Raw genomic sequence first — 19,822 nt, forward strand, 5'->3', positions numbered from 1 at the left:
ATAAATCAGCTCACTCTAATCCAAAGGACAAACGCACCCAGGTAGATTTTCTCTTTTTTAAGGAGTCCTTGGCTAAAAAACACTGAGAAGCTCTGGGCAACAGTCCCAAAATGGTATTCTTGCTGTGTTTGTTCACAGCGTCCTGTGGCTGAATCTCAGCTCAGTAAGCTAGCGACACTTAGCTGATTCTGTCGCCTGTTAACAGCAGCTAACAACTAACAGATACAATTAGTTACTTTAGCAACAAGTAAGCTAAAGCTATCTGTCAGGAAAACTTTGTAATTAAATAACCAAAAGCTGAAGCTGAGCAGCCTAAGGACATTAGAGAGAAATCCAGAAAATATTTTCGATATGAAACGTGATCCATTTTCACCCAAATCAGTGAATTAAGTTCTAAAGTTGTGTTTTTGTACAGTGAGGCCCGTTCTTCAGAAACACTGTAGTTCACTCAGTTCACTCTGGTGAAGGGATGTATCCTCCTTCCATGCTTCACTGTATCGAAAGAAAGCTTTACCTTGGGTACAAATTCAGTGTACACCCACAAGTGCAGGATGAATCATCAATAGTTTTTAATCATTTTCCAGGAAAAGAAAAACTCTGAAAAAACATTAAAATACTAGAGAATATCAACAGAATAACTTTTTTGCCATTGTTGGACCAGATGCTGGTGTACAGGTGACATATAGTGCAATACATCTGTGATAAAAAAAACACTTCAAAATCTTTTAATGTTAGCTCCACATTCTTGACGTCCACATTTTCCTTCTGTATCTTCTCAGAGTCTCAGAAGACGAAGGCGGCCAGCAGCTCTCTGAAGAAGTTTGACATTATCAGCAGCGCCGTCCGCTCAGCTCTGGGCAGACATGACAAAGAGTCAGTTACAGTGGAGGTAAATATACACACTCACATTCCCTCCATGTTTGTCACTTTTGCACAGGACAGGACGAGAGATGTGTCTGCTTGTGACTTTTGAGTGAGGGGTTGTTACCTTTTCCCAGGTGCCCCTGCATCCCAGAGCTTTGCGCCCAAACACCCCATCCCAAAGTCACTGCTGCGTTTGTGCTGTGGGCCGTCCAGCCCTGTGGGGGTGTTTGATTATTTCTTTAAATGGATTTGGATTATCACAGCTGATTGCCCCTGAGTGGGCATAGTAATTGATATCTGTTAGGCCTATCCATGGGAACACTCGCTACAACACACTGTTTGCCGCTGAAGGTTAAAGACGCGTTTATTGTTGTTTTTCCCCCCGAAACACGTGGCCCACATCATTAGTTCCCCCACAACGCTTAAGACGTCGAGCCATCTGGAGCAGGGAGCGGGGACATATTACTCAGGCACACAGGCATGAAATTACCGCGTCTGTGTGTCTGTCTCACCCCCACAAAGTGTGTGTGTTCTTGTTTGTGCGCGTCTCTTCGCCGACAGAAATCGGGTTGGCAATTATAGTGGTACCAATCTGATGAAAACATTATTCATTTGATGTTATTCTTTATCATATCAGTCTTTGACAGGCTATCAGAGAGGGTGATGAATTGTTTTTCCGTCTGAGAGGCAGAGAAGAAGAAGAGGGAGGAACGTTTCTCCCTCTCTCTCTCTGCTGCGTGTTGCACCACTTCGCTCTGAGTAGGTTGCAGCAGCATGCAGCGAGTGTTCATAAAACTGATATTCAAATGATCAGTAGTGGTCAGCCGGTCTGCTCATTCTCCATTCATCCTCATAAAGAAACAAGTGAGTCATTAATTAATTTCTGGATCATCAACTTATGACCTTTGCTTGGCCAGTCATGAGCTTGTGGGGAGTCTCTTCTCAGTCATCGGATCCATAGTGACGCATTTCTGCAGAGTTTCAGAGCCTCAGATATTTACTTTTATTGAACAAAAAGCGAGTTTTAAAGCCGCCTGTAGGTAATGAATGAGAATACAGAGGCTGATAGGCAGACTGTGTCCTCAGTCAAGCTTCAGTGCAATCCTTCCAGAGATTTATTTCATCAGCGAATGCAGTTTCCATAATCATATCTGTGTCCTCATATTAGAAAGATAATTAACAGCACTAATGATCACGTTAAGTTCATTACACATTCACTGCCAGCCCAGAATGAAGTTGACATTATGTTGCCTTATCATCAAAGGTGGCGTATTGTTGGGAAGTCATTAAAATGGAAATGAGTGTGATGTTCTGATGTTAATTGCAGAGGGAAGAGATGAGTTATGTATTTAATGCAGCATTTAAAAAGCCAATGAGGTTCCTATCTGCTAAATAGGGTAATTAATGCTATATATTACTTATGTTTGTCCAAATGAAGGAATGAAATTAGGAGATGATGACGCCGACTTGCTGTTTATCTGTCGCAACACGGCTCTAGTTCGCAAACTTCATTATTACTCTCTTTTTTGTCTGTAATATTTCTATAATCTCCCCTCAAATTACTCCTTTATTTCTTTCTCGGCACAACTTCTCATTTGGATAGGCAGCCAGTCATTTAGAGAAAACACTTTTCATTCTCCAGAGGGCTTGTCAAAGTTTGCCGTCAACTTTTCACGCATGGGTTTATTCTGAAATCATGTTGAATTTTTGCATCTCTCGTGCTACAGAAGCACTTGTTTTTTTTATTGTACTCGGAATCAATTATTGCATTCATGGGGTTATAGCTGCAAAACACAGAATTAGCATCTGTAAATAAGACTCGATATAAAGAGTTACTGCATGTTCATTCAGTCAATTAAATGGCTTTCCTGGGTCAGCTGTGAGGATGGACACATGTTGTTTCACTAGTCTCTCAGCGAGCACTGCTGTGATGATGGGCTTAATGAAGCAGTTAACAGTCAGAATATGATCCCAGTGTGTCTGCTCAACACGAGCATCCTGCAGTGTCAATACGGCTCTGTTTTGGGGTTTTTCCATTTTTTATTTGCTTTTCTCTTTTAATCGACACGTACACACTCGCTCGCACACAGTGAAGGCGCACACACACTTACCTCGCCCTTGACTGTGGCGTGGCTCAGTGATATTAATGTTTATGTTAATTAGATCACACCAACAAATGATTACATTTGCAGACAGGGTTATTGTAAGCCACTGTAGCCACTAGCTTATTTTGCCCAGTGAATGCAATTTACAACAGATGTAATTGTATGAATGCATTGTAATTGCATGAGGAAACAACAATACCATTATGAATATACAATCTCTGTGAACATGATGTGTGTTGTGTGTGTGTGTATAATATGAGGTAGAGGAAGAGCGATTGTGCTGCCCACTCTTTTCATTTGCACCCATCAGGTGACTCTTGTTTCTTTTGTAGGAGTTTCTGTCCTACATGGAGTCACATCGACGGAGAGGCCACAGCATGTTTGAGAATATGAGGACCAACCACTTACAGGTTTTGACAGAAATGTTACCTTCAATATGTAAGGCATAATGTGAAATGAGCAGGTCATTATTATGAAATAAACTCCAGCAGGGTGATGCAGGACCTTGATGCAAAGTGCAGGGGTCTTGAATCATTCTGAAGGGGAGTCTATGATCATAACTGTGTCCATAGCAATGGTCTGATCGTCATAACAGCAGTCTGTTCTTCATAACAACAATCGGCTATACAGAAATAACAGACCTTAGAATGCCATAATTGACCAATTAGAACTGACTATTTAATAAAGCCAAGTAATAAACTAAAAGAAATGTTATTAAAAAGCCAAAATTGCATCTGTAATATTGTCTGTCTCTTTGTGTCTGTCTCATGTGTTCCCTCTATCATCGGTCTGTTTCTGTGGCCCCAGTTACGAGCCAGTGAGTGGGAGCGAGTGAGCTCCAGCTGGCTGCACGTGGAGTCCGAGCTGCTGAGGGAGAGAGCTGTGTTCGGCCCCGGCCCAGGGGTGCTGCTGAACCAAAACTGGGTGCAAGATGCTGCCGAGGGACCCAACCGGACCAGATCACGCATCCGCAGAAAGGCTCTGAGAAGATCCAAACGGGTAAAGCCTCTCAGTGGTATCAAAAGGCCCAAACACACTGAAATCACCTCATTTGACGCGTGTCAATTGATGCTCCAATGGTGCAGTGAGCCAAAGAAGCATCAAATTTGAAATGCCAACCCCACAGAACCAGCACTATTTTGGGGAAAGGTTGCTATTTATATATTATTTTTTTTATTCATTATTATTATCAATAATGATTTATTTCTTTAATAAAATGTTATCCTCTGGGAGAGAATCCTGTTTTTTGGTGGTGCTGCAGCCTGGTCAGCATGCACTTCTCGCAGTCATGCCTTTATTGTTCTTTTTAGCTCTACCCAAACAGGTACTGCGGCTGCAGAAAAAGAGCTTCCCTCCTCATTTGATACTCAAAAATCAGAGCAAGGTTGGAGTGGAAGGATCAAAGTAGTTTGGCACAACACATAACAGTTTTTTGTGCATGTTCGTCCATTTAAAACAATAGGTGTAGATCAAAATGAGCGCGTCAGACGCTTTCAATGCAATTAAGCCTATCTCTAACAGTGTCACATGTTGATGATGTTACAACAGGTGCAAGGAACGCTGTGTCTGAGTTTAAGGACTGGTATTTCTGAGGAGAACAAAAATACAACAGAAGGTGACACAGGTAAAGAAAAGTATTTCCTGTTGTTTTTTTTTAAATGTGCCTTTTCCAGAGTATGGGTGTGGGATATAGACTCACTGAGATAATCAGATTCCCCTGTAATAGAGCCCAAGATCCTGTGTGAAGTTGGATCAGAGGCTAAAGAGCATGAAGAGGAGGGAGGACAGGATTGCAACCATCTGACCTTCTTCCCCGCGCTGAATGAGACGCCTGCCACCACCGAGAGTCAACCCGACCCCTTCACCCCCGAACCCTGCTCCCACACACAAGACTGCCCCGACATACGCATCATCCTGCAGGAGCTGCACCCTGGAGCAGAGGTACTGTAGCACAGGAGGGTGTGTTGGTACACTGGGCTAAAAACAACATGCCCAAACACAAGCGCAACTCCTTCTCACCCTGCTAATATTCACAATCATAATTATCTGATGTAGACTGAGGGATTCCAATAGCCCAGCGCTGCTATCAGAATTTCATCTTTCCTCATTAGTGTAATGTTTTAATGTCGAGGCCCAGCTCAGCTCTTCTCATTCTTCCAGCGAGTTAGAAACCAAGGCACATGTTGACAGGGACTCTCATCGCTCCGGCAACCAGCCGCGGCTTTTAATGTTTCTGACAGAAGTATTAATAAAAACAGTAGGAGGTGATGCAAGCTGTCTTACATCCGCTTAGCAAGTGTGTGATGTGTGCAAGTGTGTCCTGTTGTCTTGCAGTGGTTCAGTGTGTGAGTCCTGCTGAGCTTCCTGTCAAATGAACACAGTCATTAGCTCTGAAAAATGCACACACACACGGACGAACACACACACACACACACACACACACAGTAACACACAAAGGGAGACCCACTCATAATTAGCTTGCCAGCGCCAATAGTGTGATTATGACAGTAATGTGTGTGGGGAGAAATCAATGGTCTGACATTAGGCTCTCAGTCAATAAAAGTCCTCCTTTTCTCTCCTTCTTCCCATCATCAGCTAAATCACCCACAGACTGATAACGCGTATCTGTCCAGAGCACAGTCAGGAGATAAGGAAACAAGTTTATTGTTATGTATTTAATCTTTGATAACAACAAATTTAACTATTTTTTTTTCTGAAATCTAGTCATTGTGCGGGACAGTAGGCCTGATGACGGCTTGTGTTCGCTGACGGAAACGGCCATAAAATCTGACCATGATATATCTCAACTCTTCTTAAATGCTTTCACATGACAAGTCATGTCAGTTCATTCATATAGCACAGTTTACCAGTGACCAAAGTGCTTTACACAGTAAAAATAATAACAATTAAAAAAAAAAACACAATGTCAAAGAAAACACAGAGACGTTTTATTGGCATACATAGAACATATTAGAAAGCCAGAGAAAACAAGTTGGTTTTTAGCCTGGATTTGAAACACGTGATAGCAGGGGCAGATAGAAGATGCAGAGGGAGGCAGTTCCACAATTTGGGCCTAATGAAAAAACATGGTCACCTTTATTTATTAATGTTTATTTGTATAGGGACAAAAATGTAGCATAAACCATTGCCACACCCCAGTGTACTTATAGGCTAAGCTAATTTGCAATGACCATCCCTACCCGGGCCTTTAAGATACAAAAGACTCAGCAACAAATACACGAGAGACAGTACAGAAAACAAACAACAATAAAATACAGAGAAAAATACAAAAATATATATAGTAAAGCACCGGATTATTCGTGACTACATGACTGATCCCTACACAAAAACTGTTAACTGTTGCAACCTTGTTCATCATTTTAACATGCTTCTCAAATTTTAGGTGGGAATCTAATATGAGGCAACGGTTTTCTACCTCCGAGACGAGTTCAATTTGTTCCATTGAGCAAGGAGTGACTCTTGCTAGTTTCTATTTATTTAGAAAGATCCCACTGATAACGGAAAGGCTGATTAGATGAGTGAGAGGCGTTACCAAAATGTTAAATGCTTATGTTTTTTAAAAAAGGCAGTATCCTGGTGACGATCGTTTGAGTGACTATTGGCAAGTTTATCTATTACTGCCAGGACTGGAGGACTGATAGAGAACTTAACATTATGATATCACAGTTGATGTCACATGGAGTTTAGGTATAAAATGTCCTCATTTTATTCTGAGATAATGTTGGAAATTTTGTCTTAATTGGCGTATGAAATCTTGAGATGTGGCCAAAAATGTGTTTGCCCTTTGACCACCAAAATCTGATCAGTTCATCCTTGAGTCTAGGTGGACGTTTGAACCAAGATTGACAAAATTCCCAGAAGGCGTTCTGAGATATCATATTACATGAACAGGATGACTTGAAAACGTACAGACATAAAAGAAGTTTTTTTTTTAAGGCCCAGTATTTTTCGAGATTTGCTCCGGGAAAGATCCAGGTCCGCTGATCATGAACTCATGCTGTCACGCATGTATGGAAGCAATTGCATGATCCCCTGATGGGGATAATATAATGCCCAGATTCTTAGAACTACATTTTACATTTTTCACAATATCAGGGGAACCATCTCTCTCTCATTCACTTGTAAGAAGTTGCTAGCCATCAAGTGTTTGACATCATTTAGGCAGTCAAAGAAAATAAAAATACAGCTTAGCACCAAACCCTGTTGTACACCATACAAGAGTGGGGGCAGGGACGGACAATGATGATCCATGAACGAAAACTGAAAACACATTCTTTAGCATTAACAGACAGTGGCAGGTCATTGATGACTCTGACTGGTCCAGACTCAGTGTTGTGTTTTGCTCAGAAACACACTAGAAAATATCAAAAGTGTCATTTTAAGAAGGAATGAAACTGTTGGAGTTTGACCTTTTGAAGTATCTCAGAGAGGAACTGAAGCGATATTATCCATCATAGCGTGTCTCTATGTGTGCATTCAGTCAAGAGGTTCTGATCACTTAGCAGGTTTCCTATTGTGTGTGTGGCAGTGATTAATTCTCCTAATAATGGCCAGGCAGGGCCTCCTCCTGCACCGAGCGTGTGACTCCGTGTCTGGGGGTAGGGAGTCTGATTTGATTAGTATAAATTGTGAGGGGCCTGCGGGTATGTTGGGGCCCCATATGGTTTTTTGGGTGCTGTGTCCCAGAGGGCCTGCAGAGGGGCCAACACAGAGAGACAGCCAGGTGCACACACTCACTGTGAAATGAGGGGAGACAATAGAATTAGCTGCACATTATCACAATGCAGTTAGCATTAGCTACAGCCAGCGCTGAAAGCAGCATGTGGGTCCACTTTGGATGAAGCACACAGTCACATGGTCCTTCTCCTCCCCATCAATCAGCTCTGATAATGAAGTGTTCAACTGTGTCTTTTTAATAATGATTAAAATATGTGATTAAAATGATCAATCAAGTAAAGCCTGAAGTGCCTGCGTTGCTGCCATGTCATGTCCCGGGAGAGAAACGTGCTGATGTGTAATGTGCCTCTCACATGGGGTTTAATGTATCTCTCTATTCATTCTGTGTAGGTGACGGCTAAGATGTGTGTGCTGATGGTGAGCGGCCTCAGAGTGACGGAGGGCGTGCTGCTGTTCGGGAAGGAGGGTCTGCTCCTCTGTGAGGGATTCACTCTCAGTCCCACTGGAGATGTTTGTTGCAGGAAACACTACCCCAGCAGGTACAGCTGTGTGAGCAGTTACAGAAAATGAGCAAATGTTATCTTGTCAGTTCACTCAGTCGGTCATCTTACATCCTCTCTCTGCCAGTGTGAGGGATTCCTTCATTTCCACCATGCTGAGTAAAGACCTGCCATCAGCCAGGTGCAGACGCTGGCTCTACGAGGATATCAAGGAGGCTCGCTTCATGCGTTTCCTTTTAGAGGTCAGATGTGCAAAACTCTAATCCAAATTTCATTAATTAAATCAACATAAAGATGTATCATAGGACCTGTCCAGTATTTACATGCGTCCTGGATGATCTGATCAAAAGTGGACAGCTCAGATGTGAACGCACTCAGGACGGATTTGAGATGTCATCACTCAGACCACATTTGGAGGTGGTCTGGGCTGCATGTGACCACATTCTTTCAACAGCATGTACGCAATGTGTCCTGGGCCACACTGAAGAACCGCCTACTCAACTGACATCCTGTCAGTACATCATTTGGTTCACTGTAATGCACATTACTTGTTTGGACTCTCTTACCTGCAACGGATGTTTGTGAACACACTGGTAACCCCAGACTTCCTTAAAAAACCATGGAGAGTTGTTGACTGAGGAGAAACTTTGTGAACTTTGCGCAGCTCTGTCTGTGACAAATTTTTAATCATTCCTGCCTTCATGTAAATTCAGCATTAAATGCAATACATAAGATTATTTCTTTCCTTGTAAAAAACCTTACATTGCTGTGAAGAGAAGACAGGAGAGGGGCTCTGTGGTGCGCATGTTAATACGAGGTCTGAACAGGCTAATGCAGATTGTCTACATAGAATTTGTCACAATAATTCACACAGGGCTGCATTATAGTAAAGTGATGTGGTTTTCTGAACTTACAGACTGTTCTAGCTATTCTATTATTTGCCTTTAGCCACTCTGTCATTATATCCACATAACTATTAATTCATTATTTGTTAATTGTGGTATTTGATTTTGCCTATATCACCCAGCTCTACAGCCAGTAGGAGGATAAAAATACTGGCCCTGGACAGTCATTGTTTGTTTTATTTTTATACAAATGTAATTCCTACTGAGTTAGTAACATGCCACTGTGCTTCTCTCTTACTACCAGGACAACGCTATCGAGATCTTCATGAAAACTGGACATTCAGCCTTCCTGGTTTTTCTGAATCGAGACCATGTCTCTGCATATAAAAGGTACCACATTTACTTAAACCACCAACAAAGATTAATTTAAATCTTAAATTAGTTCTAATCAGAGTTTAGCAAAACAAAAAAAAAAAAAATTACTTAAAATTAGTAAATCCAGATTTAAACTAAGCAGAACTATGTTGCATAATTAAAAAGTAGTCTCAGTTTAGTAAATTCCACTTTAGTTTAGAGTTGGTGCAACTCAGTCTACGTGTTTTACATAGTTTTTATTTTCAGCATTTTGACTCTGATCCTTATTCTTTCTTTTCTCTGTCAACCTGCAGGTTGTGCACAGTAGTGTCAGCATTAAAAGGCAGAGGGGTTGCTGAAGTTATCGCTAATGCCAGGTAAGTATCCACAGTTTGTTACAGTCATACAACAGCAATATTCAGAGACAGTTACCTGTTGTCACTCTTTTTATTTCAGCAATTAAAATGGCAAATACACCAAAAATAGCTGTGTGACTTGTAGGATATAATGTAAGATATAATGCAAATGTTAATGAATATAATATAAGATATAATGCAAATATTAACATTTTTAGGGCTGCTTAAAAATGGAGGTTAAGATTAAGTCAGCAGCTCTTTGGTCATTTGATTGGCTTGCGCTCCACCTTTCTTATTCTCCACACATCTTGATTGACTTTGGCCACTGAGTTTGGTACCATCAGTCCTGAATAAATTCTTATTCTTTTGTCCTCAAACACATCACCTCCTCCTCCTCCTCTTCCTGCTCTTTCTCTCGTAAGCCGCTCCCTCTGCTCTTTACATTTCTTAAGACATGTCCTACACAGGCTGCTTTCATGGACAAGATAAACATCTTCCTCTGGTTCACATTTTTCCTTCATCGTCCCATCTCCATCCCCCTGAGTGAACGATAGAGGGTTTCGTTTCACATTCACCTTACTGAGGTTGCGTAGGGCGGTCAAAAACTCTGGTAGTTTCATGAAGAGGTTATCAAACAGGCCTAACTCCTGGAGGTTGTCCAGAGCGACCATAGTGGGAGGCAGGGTATCTAGCTCGTTCATCCCCAGGTTGAGACTCTTCAGGCTGGTGAGAAAACCCAGCGTGGAGGGTAAACCTGCAGAGGTGAGGCAGTTGTTGGAGAGGTTGAGGTGGGTCAGTCCCGCCAGGTTGCCGATGGACTCGGGGACGGACTCCAGCTTGTTGCTGTGCAGATCGAGCCATCTGAGTGACGAGAGGTTCCCAATGTTATCTGGGAGTTTCTGTATCAGGTTGCGGCTCAGATCCAACTCATCCACGTTGGTCAGTTTTAGGAGACACTTTGGGAAAATGGTTATACCCATGTTGCTAAGGGTGAGTCTGCGGTGTCCATCTTGGGTCATCCGTATCGCCTTTTTGGCTGTCTTGAGGGTCACCTTTGTCCCTTTGGCACCTTTTCCCTTTCCTTTGGGCATGGTACTGCAACACACAGACAATTACTGCCTCACTTTGGTGATAACTAGGAGTATCACAATTCTCCAAATCCACGATTCAATATGACATTGGATTTTAAAGCTACTACAAGGAGTTTTTAATTGGTTATGAAACAGTCTCAATTTATCTCTGATGTCTGTATGACCTGCATAAGTTAACAACCTTCAACAAGAATATTGACTATTTCTGTATAGTTGTTCTTAATGTGTCCTACCGGGCTGGACAAGCCTTTATTTACATTTTCCCAAGCAAAGTTATGTCCTGCCTCGACCAAAACTGAGTGAGACACATTGTTCACTCGCACATCTCAGAAACGCTTTCATTTTTTCAGCGCAGCTCGGTGCATCTCGCATACCAGTTGCATCTGAAGGGCGTAACACAAGCTAAAGCATTTATTTAGATTTCAAATGTATTTTTTCCTCAGTACAACAGTAAACGTGAGGCTGGTGCCCAGTAAAAAGACATTGGAAATGTGTTTTTTCTACATTTTGAAAACAAGGCACTTTTGAAATTTTGTAGTGTTTTGATTGTGTGTTTTAAATTCACTTATTTCATTTTTAAATTTTTATGAGATTCCTCAGTGTACCAGTAGAGGGCGCTCGAGTACCACCAGTGGTACTGGTTCAACAGTTTGACAATCATGGGTCTATATGGTATCACGCGTGATATAACGGCCTGTAAGCTATACTGTGTCATCTTTGGAGTGTTTTTTTTTATTAGGACATGTGCCAAATGCCCCATGTACAGGTGGAGAAAGAAACAAAGACTAGGAGAATCACCAATTCTACCTTTCAATTTGATTCTCGAAACTGAAAGCCCAGTTCGATCGATTTTCGATTTTAATATTGAAATTGTGAGACCCCCAGTGATAGCTGCTGATTTGCAATAATTTATCTAATCTCCACCACTACACAGTCTATAGTAAATAAATGTGTTGTGTGTATGTTTACGTGTAAGTATGTGTGTGTAAGGCTGATGTGATTTATTCAGATACAAGGGGCTTATGTATGGCCTGGGGCAGAACGGAAAGCATGCTCTCTGAGGTATGAGAGCTTGAGCTGTGTGTGTGTGTGTGTGTGTGTGTGTGTGTGTGTGTGTGTGTGTGTGTGTGTGTGTGTGTGTGTGTGTGTGTGTGTGTGTGTGTGTGTGTGTGTGTGTCTGTGCGCGCGTGTGTGTCACAGTGTTATGTCTGCACTAGTGCATGCTCACCCAGTGTTGCCCATGGGGGTATTTAAGAGCACGACTCTCTAATTAAGGCTAATGCTGGGGAACAATAGGAGAGAGGCGACACCGGGTAATACAGCAAAAACAAATGAGTGCTGATGCTCCCTCACCATCCAACTGATTGAGCTGTTTGGCTCTTTTCAGGCAAGGACCCTGTGTGTGTGTGTGAGTGTGAATGTGTGTGTGAGACGTCCCCACACCTGTGTGTTGACAGACATGGATGTACTTACTACGGTATGTGTGCGCGTGTACAAAGAGTCAAATCAGGACTGTGATAAATGATAGTTAGGGAGTGTTGGGAGTGTGATGAGGGCTCCGCTCTTCTCCCCTCCCTGTCTAAAAGAGCAAGGTGTGTGTGTCTGTTTGTGTCTGTGTTACACCCCAAGGCCCTCTCTCGCCTCATTCATCATCCTCAGGATGAGAGAGGTTATCCACTGGTGCTTGTTCCTATTATAACCTCCTATAGAAAACTATTGCATGAAATTATTGCCTGCAATTAGATAACACATACTGGGCCAAATGCAATGATTGATTTAGTGTAGTTTTACAAAATAATTTGGTCAGGAGTTATTGGACGCGGGGAGGAGTTATTGGTGTTAGAAACTGGAAACACTTCAAGTAGCCTCTTGCTCTTTAAACCCCTTTTTTCTGCTGGTTTCCTACTGTATTCTTGTTTAAAATCTCTGTGTCCATTTTCAACATAAAAGAAGATACATCCTAATATTATCTTATCAAACATCCATTTTACTTAAAGTTTCAACACAGAACTTCCATGTTTTGTTTGATTTTGGAGGCACCTCTGGATGAAAAAATACTTAAATAAAAATCCTGCTTCTTTTTTGCCTGGCTACAAAAAAAACTCACTCTAATTTTGCTGGGGAAAAACGCAGGCGCGTTTTATCTGATTTCAGGAAGGATCCAACCATTAAGCATGACTATATGGAGAGTCTCTTTAACTTTAGGAGGTTGTATAGAGGCATCAGTAATAAACAGAGACTGTTTTATAACCAGTTAAAAACTCGTACTAGCTTTAACTTGCTTAACATAAAACGACACGTGTGATCAGACACGATCAGCCCAGTGGAAATGAACTAATAGCTGCATACTTCACTTTGTTTATAGCACTAGATTGATGAGCAGGAACAGCTAAATGTATTAGTTTCACATACCTATAATAGAAATATAATATGCTCTATAATATTAAGTATATATGTCAGAGATTCCTAAAGAGTGGGAAAGAGAGGTTTTTAATTTTCAATTATGTAACCGAGTCTGAAATTACTGTAAATATACAGTAAATATAATTAAATATTTACATTTAAAAAAGGTCATTAGGTCTTATTTATATGACCTATTTTAACAGATGATGCACCATATATCTCATCAGTGACAGGGAATCATTGGTGACAGACTAACTCATAATTGGCAGAAGAGGAATTAAAAGGGGAAGATATGCAAGTTTACAAATTGTTGATGTGTATGTTGATGGATTATCAGTTTTCATTCCATTCACATAGAACAGTTCTATATATGAAAAAATAAATATATAGGGAAATATAGTCTTAGCCTTGATCGAAATGAGTTTTTAATTTCAAGAATTGAATTGAAAGGCAGAATCTGTTTTTTTTCCTCTCTTCCAGCGTGTGTCCAGAGAAAAAAACACTTTAAAGATGACACAGTTTGGCTTACGGGCTGGTATATCACACTTGATGCATATATACTTTTAAAGAAGAATTTGAAAATGTAAATGACAGTTATTAGGCATAAAACCAATGATATGTTAATATTTACAAATCAACAATAGATGTAACCATCAGTGCAAAATTAAAAAAATGTTCTAATAATAAAAAGAAAATATATATAGTCTCTATAGAGTGTCTGGTATTTTTTTTTTTTTTTTAATCGTGGACTGCTGTTAAATTCTAATACAGAATTGCATATCATCACAGTCTTGGTACTCACCATATTTTATCTTCTTTTTCTCTGAGCTGACGTCAATCAAGTGATGAGCTTGTCTTCGTTTTTTACAAACATACCAACAGCTTCAGCTCCTGTGAACCAGCCATTCAGCTCAAAGCCTCTCACCTGTGCACCAGAAAAGCCTCCATTACTGTAGTCACACAACCACAAAACATAAAACACCTTAAAACCACAGCTCAAATTTGTAGAATAATACCTGGCAGTCGTATCTCACAAAATGTGGTGGTGAAGTCGAGAGGAAAGATCAGGAATGCAGCGTTTGTGTATATCAACATTTCCCTAGCCTCCCTACACCAAACAGGGAAAGTCAAGGTTCCTCTTGTTTAATAGCGTTACTTAGCAACTGGGGTGCTTGGCGCCAGGACTTTATTGCCATGTTACTGGCCACAGAGGGAAAAGAGATTTCAGTAGCAGTTTAATGCTTTCCTCATTTAGATTAACCAAGTTTAGATACTGTAGGTGTTCCATGAGTGCAATACTGATGAAATGTTCAGCAACACTGTCATTTATCTAGTAACAGATTCTGGTAGATTAGTCTGTATTTTGATTGAGCACTTAGGATCACCTTACAACACTCTTTGACCTAACTAAGTGAAAGAACAGCTGGGGAAGAAACTATTGTTTGTCTTAGCTATGAAGCAGGAAATCTTTCTCATTTTTTTCCCCCTTCTGTGACAGAAATGTGAAAGACAGGTTTTGTTCCCGTTTGACCAGCAATCGTGAACGTCTGCGTGTCATTTACGACCTCACAGCAGAAGGAAAAATGCTACTTCCTCTTTTAAATAGCTCAGAGGCTAGTCGGATAAGTCACGGTGTCACCTTAAGTACATTTCCTCACAACCTACAGATGGCACCGTGTGCTACACCCTCTGCATCTCTCCTCACTGCTCGTGCTACCTACTGTAGCTCACCTCGGTCCCATAACGGCTCGTACAGCTGTGTACACAACATTTCTGTTTCCCTCACTCACCTCCACTCTGCTGCTTCAGGGATCTGCTCTGTTACAGTTTAACGCTGGTTGCCAGGCAACAGGGCAAGCAAAAGAACTTTGTGTTGGTAGGAACTGCTCAGTGATCAACCTGTGATGTTATTTCAAGATATTTGTTTTCTTTATTATTGTGTTTCAGGAAGGCTCACGTGGTTGAAAAGACAGCCCTTGTTAAATGGCAGGTAATGCAATAAACACGGCCTTTAATCTGTTTTGTTTTGCCACAGTTGTTTGTGTTTACAGATTCGTTTCCTAACTAATCAGTTACTTAGAGACTGACAAAATATTGTTTATATGTGACATTAAGACTGGGTTGCACCAACAAAGAGTGGATTCCTCATCATAGTCTAGCAAAACTAGGTTTAAAATTGGATTAAAAGTAAGTTTAAAATTAGATTAGATTGTTTGCTTCTTAGCTAAAAAGTTTATTTTTTTAAAGAGCTAAGGAAAGCAAACTAAAGAGCTTAGTAAATGTTACATTGTTTGCCAGCTAGCGAAAAAATGCAGTTAACCTACTCAAAATGTCTTGATTTCTCTTCCTTTGAGAAAACCTTGCTGACAGAATTATTAACTAGTAAAAGAAAGTTAAAAGAAATCGTAAAAGAAAGAAAAGACGTAAATTTCAGCGGGGTTCTGTCTGTTTCTTTTTTAGATTTTTTTTTTTGCCTTTATTTGATAGAGAGAGCTGAAGATATGACAGGAAATGGGGCAGAGGGAGGGGATGACATTAAACACGCTCTACCAACTGAACTACAGTGGCGCTTCGCTGAATCTTTTTCTTAACTTTCTTCTAGGAACTTGTTTTTTTTTTTGTTAAAAAAAGCAAAAAAGTTAAATCTCTTCAAATGTAAGTTTAAAGTTAATACTGGATCACATTTTAAATTGTTTAAATTTTTTTTTTGTTAAATTCAACCTTGGTTTAAAGTAAAAACTAAACTGAGGTTGAAAGAGAAGTTTACATTTAATCTGTCTTAGTTTTCAAGTTTAGTGCCACGTAATTTAAAGTTAAACCATGATTTAATCAGGTTTAAAAATTAAACCATGTTGGTGCAACCAAGCCTGAAGGGATAGATCTGATTTTTTGAAGTTGGGTATGAGGTACTTTTAACCTGCAGTAGATGGCGGTCGGTACACCTGCAGTTTGTAGACGCGGCGGGAGCACCGGTGTAGGAAGCTTAGCAGTGAACTGCTGTGGATAGGGTCAGCAGCAAAACATATTTTAGCCACAAAAAAAATCAATATTCAGTAGTTCAAGTGTATGCTATATTTGGAGTGTTTTAACCACTAAAGCTTGCTGTCAGAGTCAGACGGCCATTTCTGATGGGAAACTGCCATTATATAATCCAAATGTCTCTAAAACCTCCCGTCTCTATAGGCACAATCAGTCATTTTACCTCACAGAACACAGGAGATGCGTCTCTACTCTGTTTGTGTTTGTGGTTTCCCATCTGAAAAAGCTTTTTAGATGGTTAAAACACATCTTGGTGTGGACCCTGTCCATAGTAGTACATTGATGATCTTTTTCCAGTGGTACTCCTGTTGCTTCACTGAACTGGGCCGTACAAACTGACGTCTACTGTAGGTAATACACTGACTATAGATGAGTACCTCGTATGACCTCACTTTAAAAAAGTGTGAACTAACCCTTTAACAGTAACCAAGTTCCACTTTTGTTTATGACTTTCTTCCTGTGTTATGTACTGTGGTCTCATGTTACTCTTGTCTGTCCTCCAGAAAGGGGAAATAAGTAACTTTGAGTACTTGATGCATCTGAACACCATCGCTGGGAGGACGTACAATGACCTGATGCAGTACCCCGTCTTCCCCTGGGTCCTAGCTGACTACCAGTCAGAGGTAAGACCTCACAAAGTAACGTCTTTGTCTTGAACATGCATACTGTGGGGGAGAAGGATAACAAAAGTGTTACAAGTCTGATTTATCTTTGTCCTCAATAGAACCTCAACCTGTCAAATCCTGCATCTTTCCGTGACCTGTCCAAGCCAATGGGAGCTCAAACAGAGAAAAGGAGACAGATGTTCATGCAGAGATATGACGAAGTAGAGAACACAGAGGGGGAAGGTACAGCATGTATTCAGCCTTTTACTTTTCATTTTTCTTTTCTTTTTCTTGTCATTGTGTTTATTCAACATACTTTCACTCTGTAGGAGATTTGGCAGCACGGTGCCACTACTGCACCCACTACTCCTCGGCCATCATTGTAGCCTCCTTCCTTGTCAGGATGGAGCCGTTTTCACACACCTTCCAGGCGCTGCAGGTGAGACCTTGGACACCAGGAAGTGCGATACAATACATTTAGACCAGGGGTGTTAAAATCAGTTTCATCCCAGGCCACATCAGCATTTTGGTTTCCCTCAAAGGGATGGTTATAAACATCAGACTATAGAAATTCATCTGCTTGTTATTATATTATTACATCAGTTTTTCTTTTCTTGGATATTTTGCGAGGCTGGTATTAGATCTAACTCTGTGGCTCACTTCCCAAAGTGGGGAGGTCGGGAAAAATGGGCCTGAATTGTGGCTTAGTGACCCATTTCCACAAATCAATTCATTAATTTAAATAACTTCTTTAGAACAGAATAGCATAGAAGAGAAAATGGAAGAATTTTCCCTCTGTGAGCCCACGTCATGCCTTATAAAGGCACAAACCAATATAAAGTAATGAAACGGACAGCTTCACTATTTACTGAATGTTTCTAAATACAGTAAAGCAGTTTGAAACACTTTTAAAATTACTGTACAAATTGCAGTACTGTACTGTGTATAATTCAAACACACACAATAATTACAGTACTGTATGTATAATATAACTTCCTGTAGTTACACTGCTGTATCTCATTGGCTTGTTTTTGGCAGTCTGTCATAAGTTTCGAGGAAACTGTTTTTTATTGAGGAAAAAAATGACTTTCTTTCCTTCTTTTTCTCATCATGAATTTGATATGCTCGCAGCAGCAGCCAGTCAGAAGCAGACAGGTTATTGTGAGGCAAAGTGTCATGAGAGTAAACTAAAATAAAAAATAGAAGTACCGTAGTTGTAACATGTTTTCCAATATGTTGTATGAAGACCCAAAATAAACATTTAAGTGGATTACTTTTTTATTAGAGGGATATTAGTCTCACACACATGAATACATGCAATGATAAATGATAAATACTGTCTAATGTAGGTCAAATTCTGAATGTAATTACTGCTAAACACTGCAGGTTCTTCTTGATTTTTCTCAAGAAATGAAAGAAAGTTCAGCCCATTGTGTAAAGTGTCAGTCAGTTTCCACTCTAACCCAACGTCTCGTCTGCAAACCCAGTGCTCCAGATGCCCGTTAACGCTCTTCACTTTGTCATGGTTTATTTTCAAACATGATCCTGCTAATAATATGACTCTAATATGAGCTATTTTCAGCACTCAAGTTCCAGTTTCAGCGCCGTTTTTGGTATGAAAGCACATTATTGGGAGATTTCAATATATATGCAAATAATTACAGAGACCATCTAAAAGAAGTCAATACAAATAGCCACAGATGTTACCAATTTACAATACAGCATCCAATTGATTATAATGAAAAGGCATGCATATTTGATAGTGTGAATAAAGCAATAAAGATGTTAGTCTGGTGAATTACGGTGCCTTTTTGTCTTCTGAAGCGCATAACGGGTGTGTAGTAATATCCATAACTGGATTTACATCTCTAACTGAGTTTACCAGTATATATGTTATTTTCATTCATTGAGGTAATTGTTTTACTCTAAATTACATTCTCTCTCATGAGATTCCCATCATAGATTATGGAATTTTACAGAAAGATGAAAAGCTTCCTTCAAATAGCAGCAAATATTTCCTGCTTATATAATACGATGAAGAATATAAAATATGGTTCCCTACACTGAATCAGGCAGACTACTTTTATTAATATGCCTGTTGCAAAGTTTGGGGTCTGACAGTGTTGCGCCTCGTGTCCCCACAGGGAGGGTTTGATATCCCAGAGAGGATGTTTTTCAGCGTGAAGAAGGAGTGGGAGTCGGCTTCCAGGGACAACATGGGGGACGTCAGAGAGCTGATCCCTGAGTTCTTCTACCTGCCCGACTTCCTGCTCAACTCCAACCACATACAGCTGGGTCGGTCTCATCATAATATCTCATTCATTTGAGTCGAGGTTGAAGAAATTCCCACAAGGCGTTCTTGCAATATCACATTCACAAGAACAGGATCGCCTGAAAACATAATACCTCTGGACAGAAAAAACAGGCAAAAAAGTCGTCATAGAGGTCCTTCAGCGTACAGTCATGGATGCGCACAAAACAAATGTGGCTGAACGGTCCAGTAGTATTTGAGATTAGCTGCGGACAAGCTAAAGGTCCGGTGACACATGCACACAAAAGTGATTACATGATAATGATAATAACTGATTACTTGAAGTGCAAAACTAATGCATTACTTAACTCATTGCAACAAACATGTAATTAAAGTAGTCTAGCGAACACACTGGTTATGAGTGGCAAAAAACTCCACAGGGTGTCTTTAGCCTCCTCAGAAGGATGGTACACAGTGACGGGATGTGACCCAGCTTGCTATATGTGCTGTATATCCATATCTCTGCAGGCTGTATGGAGGATGGAACCACTCTGGGAGATGTGGAGCTGCCTCCATGGGCGAAAGGCGACCCCCAGGAGTTCATTAGAGTCCATCGAGAGGTCAGTGACCCCTGACCTCACCAGGCCTGTCCGTTTCGATTGACCTGTCTGGTCTGCATACAGGGACTTTTCCCATAAGACATAATAATGT

General features: G+C 40.6%; 2 protein-coding genes across 3 annotated transcripts in view; one reads left to right on the forward strand and one right to left on the reverse strand.

Annotated features, from left to right (window-relative positions):
* Nucleotides 1-19,822, forward strand: part of wdfy4 (WDFY family member 4) — a 62,869-nt gene that overhangs the window by 32,587 nt on the left and 10,460 nt on the right. For both annotated transcript variants that reach the window (XM_084736717.1, XM_084736718.1), the window contains exons 41-55: nt 780-889; nt 3,302-3,379; nt 3,777-3,968; nt 4,518-4,593; nt 4,696-4,910; nt 8,058-8,206; nt 8,295-8,409; nt 9,317-9,402; nt 9,681-9,743; nt 15,164-15,206; nt 16,759-16,878; nt 16,980-17,103; nt 17,190-17,299; nt 19,005-19,155; nt 19,640-19,731. In XM_084736717.1, coding sequence (XP_084592843.1) covers nt 780-889; nt 3,302-3,379; nt 3,777-3,968; nt 4,518-4,593; nt 4,696-4,910; nt 8,058-8,206; nt 8,295-8,409; nt 9,317-9,402; nt 9,681-9,743; nt 15,164-15,206; nt 16,759-16,878; nt 16,980-17,103; nt 17,190-17,299; nt 19,005-19,155; nt 19,640-19,731 — 1,724 coding nt within the window. The remainder of the gene's footprint in view (nt 1-779; nt 890-3,301; nt 3,380-3,776; nt 3,969-4,517; nt 4,594-4,695; nt 4,911-8,057; nt 8,207-8,294; nt 8,410-9,316; nt 9,403-9,680; nt 9,744-15,163; nt 15,207-16,758; nt 16,879-16,979; nt 17,104-17,189; nt 17,300-19,004; nt 19,156-19,639; nt 19,732-19,822) is intronic.
* lrrc18a (leucine rich repeat containing 18a) lies at nt 9,858-15,114 on the reverse strand. The gene is made up of 3 exons (XM_084736719.1): nt 14,233-15,114; nt 14,019-14,141; nt 9,858-10,817 (listed from the first exon to the last, which is right to left on the reverse strand). The coding sequence occupies exon 3, from the start codon at nt 10,811-10,813 to the stop codon at nt 9,986-9,988; it is 828 nt and encodes a 275-aa protein (XP_084592845.1). The 5' UTR covers nt 10,814-10,817; nt 14,019-14,141; nt 14,233-15,114; the 3' UTR covers nt 9,858-9,985.

The sequence above is a fragment of the Lutjanus erythropterus genome, chromosome 14 (genome assembly GCF_056507025.1).
Source record: "Lutjanus erythropterus isolate fLutEry1 chromosome 14, fLutEry1.hap2, whole genome shotgun sequence".
NCBI lineage: Eukaryota > Metazoa > Chordata > Actinopteri > Lutjaniformes > Lutjanidae > Lutjanus > Lutjanus erythropterus.